Source organism: Cyprinus carpio, chromosome B5 (genome assembly GCF_018340385.1).
Source record: "Cyprinus carpio isolate SPL01 chromosome B5, ASM1834038v1, whole genome shotgun sequence".
Lineage (NCBI taxonomy): Eukaryota > Metazoa > Chordata > Actinopteri > Cypriniformes > Cyprinidae > Cyprinus > Cyprinus carpio.
The window spans coordinates 29,475,410-29,490,514 of NC_056601.1; the positions used below are offsets into that span (position 1 = coordinate 29,475,410).

The 15,105-nt window shown below is 33.6% G+C and overlaps 1 protein-coding gene across 1 annotated transcript in view; it reads right to left on the bottom strand.

Moving 5' to 3' along the window:
- The window catches only part of brinp1 (bone morphogenetic protein/retinoic acid inducible neural-specific 1), a 161,346-nt gene that overhangs the window by 51,405 nt on the left and 94,836 nt on the right, over positions 1-15,105 (bottom strand). The window contains exon 5 of the mRNA XM_042723074.1: positions 4,157-4,262. Coding sequence (XP_042579008.1) covers positions 4,157-4,262 — 106 coding nt within the window. The remainder of the gene's footprint in view (positions 1-4,156; positions 4,263-15,105) is intronic.

Below are 15,105 nucleotides of genomic sequence, written 5' to 3' on the forward strand. Positions count from 1 at the left end.
CAATTTTATTAATGGCGACTACAATTCCTTCAAAGTGACCTTTCCTAATTCATTAAGAGATGCAGATGCAAGAGACAACTCTAATGGGAGATGACAGATGCCATGGCCATCCTGTGATCATGGCCATCTCTCGCTCATGTAAGTGTGTTAAATTTCAGTCCGTGTATATCACGTGCCATATCTTCACTCAATAATTCAGCTGACGGAGAGAGAGATATACAAGTACAGTAGCTGTGACGTCAAGGGTCTGTTTATAGTGACCGACAGTGTTTGTTCTTTTGCATTTTTTTATTATAAATAAATAAACACTATATCCCACAATGCAATGCGCTCAACTTGACCTTCCATTTCCAGTGTATGTATGGAAACGTGCATATATATATAGTTCTGAATACAGACAAAGTGTCAATCTGCAGAGGTCCGAGTCATGGTGAAATGCATAGTGCTGGAACACACATCAGAAACATAAATGAATAATGATGTTCCTCTTTCAAGAAAGTAAAAGCTTGAGGGATTAAATATATTTTGAGTGTCCTCAGAAAATGCTTCATAATCATTTTATACAGCTGTTCTCTCAGAGTCTCTGATGAAAAAAAAAAATAATAAATATATATATATATATATATGTGTGTATATATATATATATGTGTGTGTGTGTGTGTGTGTGTATATGAAGTGGAAACAAGGTTCATTCTGACCTTCTAAAAATGTGTAGAGCAGGTAATTTATATTTATGTGATTTAGAGAGTGTTTCACAGGAAGCACATGGATGGTTTTGCAATCTTTTTGCAGTGTTGGTTTGTGTATATCATCATTCAGACATTTTAGGCAGATGTGTCATGTGTCGCTGTTTTATTGTGTATTTCTAACAAGAGCTCATTAAAATGATGCTGTGCAATAAAATAAAAACATTAAACAATATGTTCTGTTCCATCCAAATCATCCAGCAGTTTTATTATGGATGGAAGGAAATAAAGTATTTTCCATTGATTTATTCCATGTTTTTACATTAAAGAGTTGTAATTGACATAAAAGGTTGAAACTATGGCATCAAATGTGTATATATACTGTATATACAAATATATGAAAGGCATATAATGATGATAAAATGTAATATTTGTGCAAATAAAAGTCAAAACTGACCAGATGGAATAATTAAGAGATAAAAAGTAAAAATTATGATGTAATGCGTCATAATAATAAGTTACAATCATGAAACAAAAAGTTGAAATTATGAAATAAAAAGTCACAATAATGATAAAAATTCATAATCATGACATAATATTGTGATTTTTTTTTTCATAATTATAACGGTCAAAATTTCAACTAATAATTTATAATTTCTATTTTAATACTAATAATTTATAATTTCATAATTTTTATCTCATAATTAGGATTATTAATTATGTATCATCTTATATTTGTATCATATTTCCAACTTTGTGTCTCATTTTGTCTCATAATTGTGACTTAGTATTTCCTATTTCTGATGATTGAGTATGTCATAATTTTTGTATCACAAAGTTTTTAAATGTTATCTCACAATTGCGACTTAGTATTTAATATTTCTGATAATGTTTAGGTCACAATGTTTATATCTCATAGTTTTTACATTTTATCTCATAATTGTGACTTGGTATCTCATAATTTGCACTTTTTTAATCTAATTATTATTACTTACAAAGGCATGACTTGGTTGAACAATTTTGACTTTTATCTCAAGATTATTTCTTACAAAGGCATGACTTTTTTTTTTTTTTTTTCTAATGTGGCATAAATGGGCTTTTGTATTTTCCTGCGGTCTCTGGCTGTTGGTCAGAATAAGCTGCAAGGTGGATCAGACCTTATGATAGCAGTATGTGAGACTGTTTCATCAGCAGATGTTTGCTTATCTTTAGCTGCTCATCTCGAAGAAGATATTTCCATCAACAGCCATCAAATCCATCTTCTCCAAACATCTCAAAGACAACAACCTGATAGCAAACCAACAGCGCAAGACTTTTATCCAGACCAAGAAGGCACAGATAACTGCTCTCCGCTGCGACCTGACATATACTGTCATCACAACGGGATGTTTTATGCAGCGTAATGACATGCAACATCAAAGCCCATTACCTACAGAGAGCTTTCACAGAGAATATTCAAAATGAGATGGGCAGATAAAAGATGGATAAAGTTGAGCTGCTCGCAGCTCCGACAGAATCCTTTCATTACACACCCCAAATGTGTTAGCAATACTTCTAACAAGCATTCATATTTCATATTATGACAAAAAAATTAAGTTAACCAAAAGAGAAAATACATAGACAGCAGAGTGTTTCTGCTAACTAGACTATTAGCAGAGTTAAACCATGAATCACGACACATGTAATTTGACACGAGTGTGGGGCTTGTATCAATTTAGATATCAAAATATACATTAAAACTGACTCATTCAAATCTGATCACATACGCTTAACTGTGAGTATGAGGGTGGTGAATGGAGGTCAGTTTTTACATGTGAATTCATCCACCAATGCAGACCCAACTCGGTGATAAAACACTCTGACAGTGTTTGTAGCTCCAATGCTGAATCTTCAACACCACAGCAAAAGACATAATGTTTTATGTGTGTGAGTTTGCAGCCTGAATTGAATTAAATGAAATAATACTACTAAACAAATAAATACAATAAATGTTATTGCAGTGTCATTGCTGATTGTATGAGCAAATTACTCATATATATACCAACACAATGGAATATGTAATTTAATGTGATTCATATTTTTTTTCTAAGTACAATGCAAAATAAACATTAGTATTTCCAACTAAGTACAATGGAAATAAACCATTAGTAATTTTAAGAATTTTTTTTTTATATATATTTTTATATTAGGGCTGTCAAATGACACCGATTAATCACATCAAATCAAACAAAAGTTTGTGTTTACATAATATATGTTGTGTAATACTGTGTATATTTATTATGTATATAAATACACACACATGCATATATATATTTAAGAAGAATATAATATATAAATATATATATAATATATATAAGAAGAATATAAATATATAAATGTATATACATATAATATATTTTCTAAATATATAATTTATGTGTGTGTATTTATATATACAAAATAAATATACCCTGTACACATACATATCTTATGTAAACAAAACTTTTATTCTGGAATTCAATTAATCATTTGACAGCCCTATATACTAATATATATATATATATAAATATAAATATATTATAATTTAAAAAAAATTTAACAACACAATGCAATATATAATTCAAAAGAAAGATAACTAAAATACTTCTTAAAAGTAATAAATCTTAAAAGTCATTGCTGTAAATGTTAATGAACAGAATTGGTTATGTTTCTTTCAGTTCCCATCCCTGGTGAGCACATCTTTTGTAACCTCTAGTATTATCAGCCAGACAGATTCGTACACATTTATTTTCCATGCAGGCACATCTCATCCCAACTGTGCAACTGTGTTTCTCCCTTCTAAAGCATGTGTCAATACAGCAGATGTGCACAACCGTAAAACCAAAAAAAAAAAAAAAAAAGTGTTTTCTGATATACAAGAATTATAAAGACATAATTATATTTTTTTTTCATACGTAAATGCTGAAAGGAAAACATTTTTATGCTTGTTTTGTTTGCTTTTAATTTGACACACAAGCAGCTGGATTGATGATGGATTTAAAAAGTCCCTTATGCAAATCCTAGGTGTTGCTAGACATGGTTTAGGGGGGTCGCAGTCGCATGTCTTTCATCTCAGACACCCTAAAAATCTCTGTGATAAACTCAGCTGTCAGCACCCTTAAACATCTGTGATTCTGTGAGCTCTGTTCACACATACATCCCGCTGTAATTGGTGAGATGACATCTAAGCTTATTTCACTCTGAATCTTACCAATCATTACAGTATGTTCATGTTTGCTATACTGAGCAGTATTCCTTCCTATCTGTCACTAGTATAGGTATACAATCAATTCTCAATTCTCATATTATTATTATTTTTTTTTTTTGGTATTTCTAACTCAAATGAGCTTGTAACAGAACAACGGTGCAGACAGTCAGGCAATGCAAACTTGAATTGGGTGCAGTGTGAACACAACCAATTGAAACCAGAGTGAAATGCATGAGTCACATACCTTGCAGATGGAGTTTGCTCTCAGGACTCTGAAGAAGAACAGAACTGACAGAGTCCAGATTATCATACGTGCTGCAGCCGAGTGGACCCGTCCGCGTCTCCGTCACCTGAAGACAGACATAGATCACATCAAACCAGGTGTGTAAAATACCTGAGTAATTTTTCCTGGATTATTGTACTTTGGTATTATGTTGCAGGGATTTGTACTTCTTCTTTTTTAATACTTAAGTGCAGTTTGAAGTTGCACTTTCACTGTCACTTTTCTGTGTACTCAAAGCGCTTTACATGAAAGGGGGGGAATCTCCTCAACCACCACCAGTGTGCAGCATCCACCTGATGCAACGACAGCCATATTGCGCCAGAATGCCCACCACACACCAGCTTATTGGTGTAGAGGAGACAGAGTGATGAAGCCAATCAGTGTATGGGGATGGTTAGGAGGCCATGAGGGTCAGAGGCCAATGGGCAAATCTGGCCAGGATGCCAGGGTTTTTCGAAGGACATCCTGGGATTTTTAATGACTACAGAGAGTGAGGACCTTGGTTTAACATCTCATCCGAAGGACAAAGCTTTTTACAGTATAGTGTTAGGACCCACACTACTGCAGGACGAGCACCCCCTGCTGGCCTCACTAACACCTCTTCCAGCAGCAATTTAATTTTCTCAGGAGGTCTCCCATCCAGGTACTGACCAGGCTCAACCCTGCTTAGCTTCAATGGGCAACCAGTCTTGGGCCACAGGGTGATATGGCTACTGGTAAGAGCTAAAAACATCACAGCATAACAACTTCAAAACCTGCCGAGGCACATTTCCATCTCCATTTTTATGACTCCAGAGGGTCTTACTGTGTCTTGTTTCACATATAATATGAATTGCCCAGTTGGCTTCAAAAAGAAGACCTTCAGAGGTTTTATTTTGCATAAAAAGTACTGCATTAACGATATTTTCCTAAAACATCTTAATCTCTGAGAAATATCTGGTCAAAAGTATGGATACACATTTCTGAATTCCCTTTGGGAACTCACGCTGTGTTGGAAAACGCTTCGGGAATGCCCCCGTGTGCTCACTCTATGAATCACATGTGAATATCAGTCCATTGAATGGCAAAAAGTCACTGGTGGAATGACGTAGAGACCAGAGAGCTTAAAAGCGCATCTGAAACAAGCAAAGTTAGCTTCTGAGTTTTCAGCAAGCGCTGTGTGTGAAATGTGTCAGTCTTATTTACTGTTGGTGAGCTACAGACATCAATTTAGACCGTTTGTTCTTGTCTGTCCATGCTAAACGCGGTCGTTGTGTTGTTTGTTTGTGAGTGGAGCACATAAAGTCAGCTCTCGAGGGAGCTGAATGTGCATAGTGCTCACTTCGAGGAATGTGTCCGTGTTTGTGATCTTTGCGGTTCCTCTCCCACTGTTGCTGAGGTATGGTGGCGTCTTGGATCGCGGGGATCACATTTGAAGCAGTTGGTACTATTCATGATTCTTTCATTCTGTTGGGCCAGGAGAAGTGGGCCAGACTCTCTGGTGCATCTGTCTTAGCTGTGTTCACCATGATTTCACACTAGACAGGCATTTGTCAGTGTGTGAACATGGGCATTCTCATTCCCAAAGCGTTTTCCAATGCGGTGTGAGTTCCCGAAGAGGAACGTCACAGGTTAAGTATGTAACCATGGTTCCCCAAGGGAACGAGACGCTGCATACTGCCATACTTCATGCGTGCCTGTGAGCGTCTTGCTTCAGCTCATCAGAAGCTAGCATTGCTTGTTTTGGATGCACTTTTAAGCACTCTGGTCTCTACGTCACCCTGCCCGTGATGTTTCACCATTCCGTTGGACTGATTTCACATGTCATTCAGAGCATGCTTTTGGGTGTTCCCAAAGCATTTTCTGACACAGCATCTCATGCCCTCTGTGAAACATGGTTACATACGTAAACCGGGACTTTTGCATTTATGTATGCATCTATGTATGCATTCGTTTATTCATTTGTTCACAAATATTTACAATTGTCCATAACTAGAGCTAGAATTTTAAGAATTATTATTATTATTATTATTATTATTATTATTATTATTATTATTATTTTTTTATTTTTTTTTTTTTTTTTTTTTTTTCCAATGTTTTGGTGGCTTCATAATTTCCATACCTCCATTTGTGTTAATTCATAGTGTTCTTGATTTCACTAGTATTCTGCAATCAAGAAAATTGTAATGAAATAGCAATGAAGTAACTATGATTTTAAGATTTCAAAGATTTGCATTTCACCCTCTGCACATGAAAATGACAGTGAACTTGTTTCTTTTTTTTAATATCACTATATTATTTACAATCTATGTTGGTGTTGGTTATTGCTTTATACAGTATGTTGCTGCCTTGATGTGTCAAATCATAGTTTGTGCACACCACCTTACCTCCCAGAAAACTCAATCGATATATTCTTGTAATGGCCCTAGGAAAAAATCGTAAGTCCTATTGCTTAGAAAAGTAATAGTACAACCTCCCTTTGCAAGCTGCATGATTTAAAGAATCATTCCTCAATCATCAATCAATCAGTAGGACAAACTCTTTGGGACCACTTGTGTGTGCTAAAGATTTAGAAAGAAACAGTGTTAATAGTAATAGTGACAGTAACCTGAGTAAACACTCATCTGCAGTGAATGGGTGCCATCAGAATGAGGTGGTGGCCGGAACCAACATTCTGAGGCTAAAAGTTCTTAATGCCGGATTTGTTTCTCACAAATGTGTAGCTTTTGGCTTCTAAAGATGTCAGTTGATTGACTGGACTGATGTGGAGTACTTTTGGATTATTGTGATGTTTTTATCAGCTGTTTGGACTCTCATTCTGGCAGCACCCATTCACTGCAGGGGATCCATTGATGAGCAAGTGAAGGAAAGCTACATTTATCCAAATCTGATGAAGAAAACTCATCTACATCTTGCATGAGGTGAGGTGAAGGTGAGGTGAAGAATATTTAAATTTTTGGATGGACTGTAATAAGGTGCACAGTAAAAGCATTGTGTTAGATGGTCATTTTTTAGAATTTTTTTTTATTTATTTTTTTTGTCTTAAACAGTGAATGCCTGACTCAGAGGTTTGAGTTTCCCAGGTGCATTTGAGGCAGCACTGTTCACTGATCTCTTCTTGATTTTTTTCCAGGTGTATTGTAGTTTGTACATTTACCTCCCTGAATATTTATAGCCCTTGTATTCTTCTAGTCTTGTATTCCTCGTAAGCTGATAAAATCTTGATTTTTTTTAATTTATTTATTTTTTTTTTTTCTGGATTCTAATTTAAACTAAATATGCACTCGGAACCAGTTCTTTCTGTGTTTCTTCACTATTATTTTGTCATCTTAATGCAGCCTCCAGAGTCTGATTTACAGCAGCCTTTGACCTAAATAAAGTATTTTTGTTCTGCAGAGTGTTACTTCTGCACACTCTCAGGGTCACTTTAATTGCAATGACACGGTAGCAGAACTGCAGCACACGTCTGACCTTTAGTGCCTGTGGGCAGGTGAACACAGGCGACATGTCAGAGCACATCACAATAACACACCTGAAACCTACGAGCTGTTTGCCTGTCCCTGTTAGGAAAACAACAGAGAACTGAGAATGAGAAATCACTCTATTTTAAGAATAATTGCTTCTTGAACAGATTAAAAATAAATAAATAACTTTCTTATGAAAAAGAGGTGCACTTAATTTTATTGATCATGCACTTGTAATGCATTTTGAATCCTTAAAGTATATAAAAAATTGTACTTGCAGATAATATAATATTAATGAAATATAAAACCTCTTAAGTGCACTTAAAGAGTGTCACTTATGTTTTTCAACATTTACAAAGTGCATGTTGTACTAATGTCAAATTACTATTGTCTTTGAAATATAGTTGAAGTGTTACTGCTGAATGCACTGACAAACATTTAGCATAAGCTAAAATATTCTTTAATGTCATTTCTATTGAAATTTGTATGTCATGTATTTAAATATATTTGTAATTCCACATTTCTACTGATTTATGAAATTGAATACAAAATTAAATATAGTAACAATATAGTAATGCAATATTAAATAACACACTAGAGTTAAAATGATAAAAAGTACACATCAAAATAAGTGTGTTTTAGCATGACAAAAGATTATAAAAATACTCATTAAAAAGTATACTTTAAAGTAAACCTAGTTATGAAATTGGATATACTGTAAAGATGTACTTCAGTCCTATAAGTGAGTCAAAAACACTCTGATGTTCAGCTGTTTGCATTCAAGGTACATTCAAACTTCTATAATACAAGTTAATTTTATTGCAATCAATACACAATTAAGTGTTTGCAAACATTACATATAGTTTGCAGAAGTATGCTATATTGTATTTCTTTTCCACAAGGCTTTGAGAGCTACAATAAAGATTTTGAGCAAGTACTGAAATAAATATGGATCTGTTCCTCACAAGTTATTATATGACCTCATCTGAATGTAACAGAGCAGCATGAACATTCAGATAAATATCTGCTTTAGTGCTTTGTGGAAGAAAATGACTAATAATTCACACTAAATGACTGTTATTTCATATTTCAGAAAACTATTTCTTGAAAATCCCTTTATGAAGCTCCGTAACACACGTCACTTGGCATGAAAAGGGAATAATCTCTGGAGTCTAAAAGCTTCAGGACTCTCTCTCTCACACACACAAATAATCAGCGGATTAAGACATAGATTGCCAGAGCATTAAACAAAACCAAAGCCCTCGTCTAATGAAGACGGAGATTTGTGGGATTATGCACAAACGTTGAAAAGTCGCATGACTTGATGCTCATTCAAGCTCACACAGATAAACACAATAACATGCATGTAAAAATTTGACTTAAAAGACTTTAAATCTGTGAGCTTTGATTCCACCTGCCGCACATGTTCGCCGTTTAGGAAAGGGCCGTCTGTCCGGATGTGTTTGTGTTGATGTCGTTTCTGCTTTTATCGTGTATTCATGTGAAGATCGTCGGGAAGACGGCGACAGCCCTGTGCTCCTATCAAAGCTGGGACTGTTTTGTCTTATGGGGAGATTAGAAGCTCTTGTAGCATTAAAGAACAAACTGTATCCAGAGAAATCTGTGATGAAGCAGGGCATCATGGGACGACAACTGTGCCTGTTTCTTATTACATCTGTCACCTGTCAGCTCTATAATGAAGTTCTATTTTAAGATTCTGATAGTGACGTGAACCTCAGCTACCCGAGAGGCCAATGATATCTTCATTGTATTGAATGTTTTTATTTTTTGGTTAACACAGAGGGCAAACTAAAGATATATGTCAGATTTTAGTTAAAAATAGGCTACTTGTCTATTCACTCTGAAAATAAGCAGTTCTTCTCTAACATTAGTGCAACGTCCGAATGTGACACGACTGATGTTGTAAAGCAGCCAGTCATCAATGTCAATTGTGAATAAAATCCAAAGGTGTATATCACAGTGTCTGACGTAATAGAAATCTGAGGTCTCACAGTATGCCTTAGCTTTAGCTGAGATCTCACAGCTGTCATATCATACAGTCTGACAAGGACTGGAAAAAATAGCACACATGCAGTGCACTGGGCTTTACTGGAGTCATTCTCTGGATGTGATGCTGTTCATGTGCAGAGTATTTATCCATGACTTACTGCTGAAATAACTCATATTATCTGACATATTCCACTATGTTTAGAGTGCAGTGCCTTTAAATAAAACAAATAAAATTTTATTTGATTAGCATTGTATTTAAATGATTTACACTTTTGTTCGAAGGTTTGAGGTTGGTTTTTGAAATAAGCTTTTTCTGCTCATCAAGGTTGCATTTATTTAACTAAAAATGCAGTCAAAATTACAGTAATATCGTGAAATAGTACATAATAGTGACATAATAAAATAACTGTTCCCTATGTGAATACATGTTAAAATGTAATTTATAAGATGAATTTTTAGCATCATTACTCCAGTCTTCAGTTTCACATGATTCTTTAGAAAACATTCTAATATGCTGATTTGCTGCTCAAGAAACATTTCCAATAATTGTTAATTTTGAAAACAGTTGTGCTCTTGAATATTTTCGTGGAAACTGCGATACTTTTATTATTTTTTATTTATTTATTTATTTATTTATTTATTTATTTATAAATAGCACCTAACAATAATAGATAGGCCATCTGTTTTCTTCTCTAATGTTCAAGGTACTTTTGGAGTCAAATGGTGTGTCCAAAATCGCATACGGTCTGAGTAAGAAAATGAATGAACTTTATGAGCATTATAAATATATGCATATAATGCATAGAATCAGTCATGTTATCATTGCCATGTGACTTACAGTGACAGTCGTGTTACTCTACTGCCTTGTACAAATGTATATGTAATAAATATCGCCCTGTTACTTTAGATCTAAGATGGGGAAATCGGAATTCATGAAAGTTCAACTGTAAATTTAAATGATGCAACTATATTATCATCTTAGGCATTGTTTTCACTGCTCTGTTACAGCAGCGTGTCAGAGCGATGTTGTGCCACACACATATGAGTGATGTCAATCAACTCTTCTGCATAATCACACAGCTGATGCTCTTTGTGCAGGTAAAAAAAAAAAAAACTCATTTTTAACGGCACCTGTTCTGGGAACGCGCCGTTGGATAGTGACTAAAATTGGATCCTGGCCAACCAATAGATTTTTAAATAGATGTCCTCTGAAACGCTCGCTGCATCATCATAAATTTGCATATGGAGTTTAAAACTAAATCAGCTGAAAGCATTTGAGAGAGGAAGACATGACCTTGAGGGGCAACTATCACACAGCTCTCTCTCTCACAGCATCAATCTAGTAAAAGTTACCCATTAATTAAATCACTCATGTATGTAGGCCTATGTATTTATCAGACAAGATCTTAATTTTATTCAGGGAAAAACATGAAACATTTGTCAGGACCAATTAAAAACATGAAACATTTGACATGATCATACGAATATGGTACGTATGGTAAGTTCAGTGACATTAAATAAAAATGCAAAAGTGCAAGTTCATTTACATTAAATAAAAATCACAAAAAGCAAGAGTACGTATGGTAAGTTCAGTGACATTAAATAATAATCACATAAAAGATGCAAAAGTGCATGTGCATGTGCATGAAATACAAATCTGTAAACACAAGAAGCTGAGATTTGCTTGTAATGATAATTCTGCCTGTGATCTCTTCGGGTCATTGCATCTAATGAGCTCCATGTGTTGCTTGCTATATTAATCAAATAAATACTTTGCATTTCAGTTTGTCAACTTTAATGAGTTTGTTTTATAGATTAAAAGCCCTAAATATAAATAAAAAAAACAAACCCAAATGAATTCAGGCAGTATTGTTTTCCAGCTCTAATATGATGTGCAATGTATGTGTAACAGGAAAACTAGACTGACATACAAACAAAACACTCAACATAAGTAATGACACATGATTACTTAAGACTAAATAAATACAAACAAAACACTCAACATAAGTAATGACACATGGGGACTGAAGCCTAAAGAAATACATCAAAACACTATACAATCATTCATTTACCCTCGTTCCAAACACAACCCTCTGTCATCATTCGTTTACCCTCGTTCCAAACACATACAACTTCCACAACTACAAAACACACAAGAAAATGTTCACTCCTATAAAACACAAAATCAGATGTAAAATGGTTCTATAATGGTTCTACTTGCTATAATTACATTCCGTTGGTTCTAACACATGGTTCTAAATTTTGAAGAATGTAATTCTAGAGCTCTATAATTCAACTCTTACTAGTAACAATTCCAATTAAGAACTGAATTAGAAATCTCAAAAATAAAAATCACAAGAAAAAAATTAAAACAAGAAATCAATCTAATAAAAACTACAATTGAAAATATTACAAGTAAGATTTGAATTGAAAATCTCAACTATTGTCATTATTACTGGCAACGGTCTCTAATTGTAATTCATTACAACAAGTAAAATTTGAAAAAAAAATCTCAACTGTATGGAATTATTACAAGTGAGAATTGTCACTAGTAAAAATGCAATTACGAAATAATTTCTAATTTTAAGCTAATACAGCTTGCCATAGATATTTGCTAATTCAATTACAGTGAAAAGGTAGTGGCTGTCAAGTAAGAATTGAATCAGGTAAGTCTCTTTCGTTGTAATATTACAACCAGCAGCATGAATTATAAAACTAAAATTGTAATCATTAAAATAATTTAAAGACGAAAGACATATTTGTTGACAGAGTGAAAGAATTGTATTAGAAAGATATCGGAAGGTAATTATTACAAGTAGTATTGCTTTCAAAGAAGATTCATCCACTGAGGTGATTTGACTGTGATTTGAGTTCAAATATCAGGGCTGTTTTAAACACACAGTGACAGAGTGTCTTCTCTGTGATGTAAGTGCTGTAGATCTCTTCAGCAGTGCTCAGACTACAGGAGACACTGATAAATATAGCAGAGGTGGCACTGGGAGGCCATTTTCTACCCCCTCACTGTTCATTTGTCTGCTGCAAGCCCCCAAATACATACTGAAGTGTCTAGGGCACATCCCGGCAGGACAGGGTAAGAGAGAGGCTAGCTGACAGACGTCATGCATTTCATGCCTCCAGAGAGTGAAGCCTGATGCCATGCTGTCATAATGTGTGTGTTTGAAAAGCCAGAGAGAGTGTGAGTTTATTTAGCTGTATTTTGGGAACAAAGTGTCCTCAGAAATGAACGAAACCTGCCTTAGGGGATGTCTTCAAAGATTAAAATGATTACTAAAGTAATTATGTTTTTAGAATAATAGTTTTTCTGCTTAGGTATGTTAGGTCATTGTCATTACAATCAATCAATCAATCAATCAATCAATCAATCAGAATTCTCATTACTGTAATGTGAAAATATAGTGAGTAATATATAGTATTTTTAAATGTATTTTTTAATGCAAAATATATTTTTAAGTATATAAGTTCTAAAAATATAATGTAGATTTTTAGGACAAGATATGTTTGTTAAAGTACATCTTAATTACTTCTTTATAACAGTGTTATTTTAGTATCACTGACAAACTATTATAGTTTTTTTTTTTTTTTTTTATCAGTTTTTATTTTAATATTTTAATAATTGTAGTAATAGTAATAATAAGTAACAATTATTTATTTATTTATTTCTCCATAGGTTTGTTTGTTTGTTTCAGTTTCATTGCAATTTTAGTTTTTATTATTTTAGTACATCAAGTTAATGTAAATTAAAATGAGGATAGCTGAAATAAAAAGATCTGTAGATTTCATTTCAATTAAATGTTATTTCATTTCAAGTAATATTATTATTTTAAAAATAGTTATATTATTTATGTAAAAAATATTTAATGTTTTAGATTCAGTTTTACTGTAATGTATGTAATTCCATAATTCCCATTCCATTGTCTTTGAAATATTGTAAACACAGCTTAACACAATGACAAACATTCATGCAAAAATAAGCAACAATAATTGTGAGAAAATTCAAACTCAAACAAACTCCACACAATAAAAAAAATTATCGTCATTCCTCTAACACACAGAGCACACACTGTGTGCCAGTAACACACTGAGCGTCAGTCTGCGGATTCACAGGGAAGGCGTGCTTTCATATCAACACTTTCATTCTGTCTGTATGTGCGTGAGCTCCCAGAGCTAAACTCAAACCAAAACCCAATCAAAATTCTTATAACATTTCTGTATGTGTGTGTGTGTGTGTGTGTGTGTGTGTGTGTGTGTGTGTGTGTGTGTGTGTGTGTGTGTGTGCGCGTCAGTCTCTGCCTCTTCCTGAATGCAGGAATCGTTTCCTGTCTGCAACGTGACTCGTAAAAACACACACAGACACAGATACACGTTTATCTAAGTGTGGACATATCATAGACTTCTATTGTTTTATATACAGCTATATATATAATTTTGATGTATAATCTGAATTGTTTTCTATAAATAGATGCATTGTTCTTTGTGTTGTCTCTGGATTTCTCATTATGCACATTCTTTTTAGAAATACACATAATTTCCCTTTAGCATCCCTTGTGAAAAAGAAGTACACTTTAGCATACTTTTAAAAGCAGTATTTATTTTAGAAATAATACACTTTAAATTAATATACTTAAGTGCAAACTGAATGTAATGTCTTTGAATTCTTGATTGCATGTTAATTGCAATTAAATTAAAATGAACTATAGTTTTGAATTTATATTTAATGCAATTATCTGAACTTCAGAGTGTTTTTGAGCCACTTAAGCACATTCCTATATGTAATTCCATAATTATATTATATTTGAAATATTATTATAGTGTACTTAATGTATTATATGGTAAAGTAAAATATACTTTTATGTCTAATGTTCTAATTACACAAATATAATGAATAATACAAAACATAAAAAATCAAAAACATAATAACTTTACATATAATAATGAATAGTACAATGCAGTAAAAATCAAGTGCTTTAGTATGTTAGTCAACACCTCAAAATAAGTGTACTACCTTTAAAGCATGACAAAAGATTAAACATGATGATTTAAAATGCAATTTTGCATTATTCCAAAGTTCGCTTTTTAAAAGTATACTTCTAAAATGTCAAAGAAATAAATAAGTAAATAATAATAAATAAATAAAAAAAAATTCTAAAATTGAGACAACATAAACAAATAAACATCAAACGCACACTGATAAAACAAATATAAACACAAACATAGACAAGCACGCTGATAAAACATCTGTGAGCATAAATGCACATGGAGATGAGCACTAGTTTGTCAGGTCAGTCGTTCTTAAGTCCGTGTCTGTATTTAAGTGCAACACAAGTGCTGCGTATGCTGCCTGCTGTCATCCTGACTCAGCAGCTATTGTCAATTCCGTTTAATTTTGTCATGCTTGACTTCCTGCTACCTCAAGCCCTGTCTGCCAGAAGCTCTTCA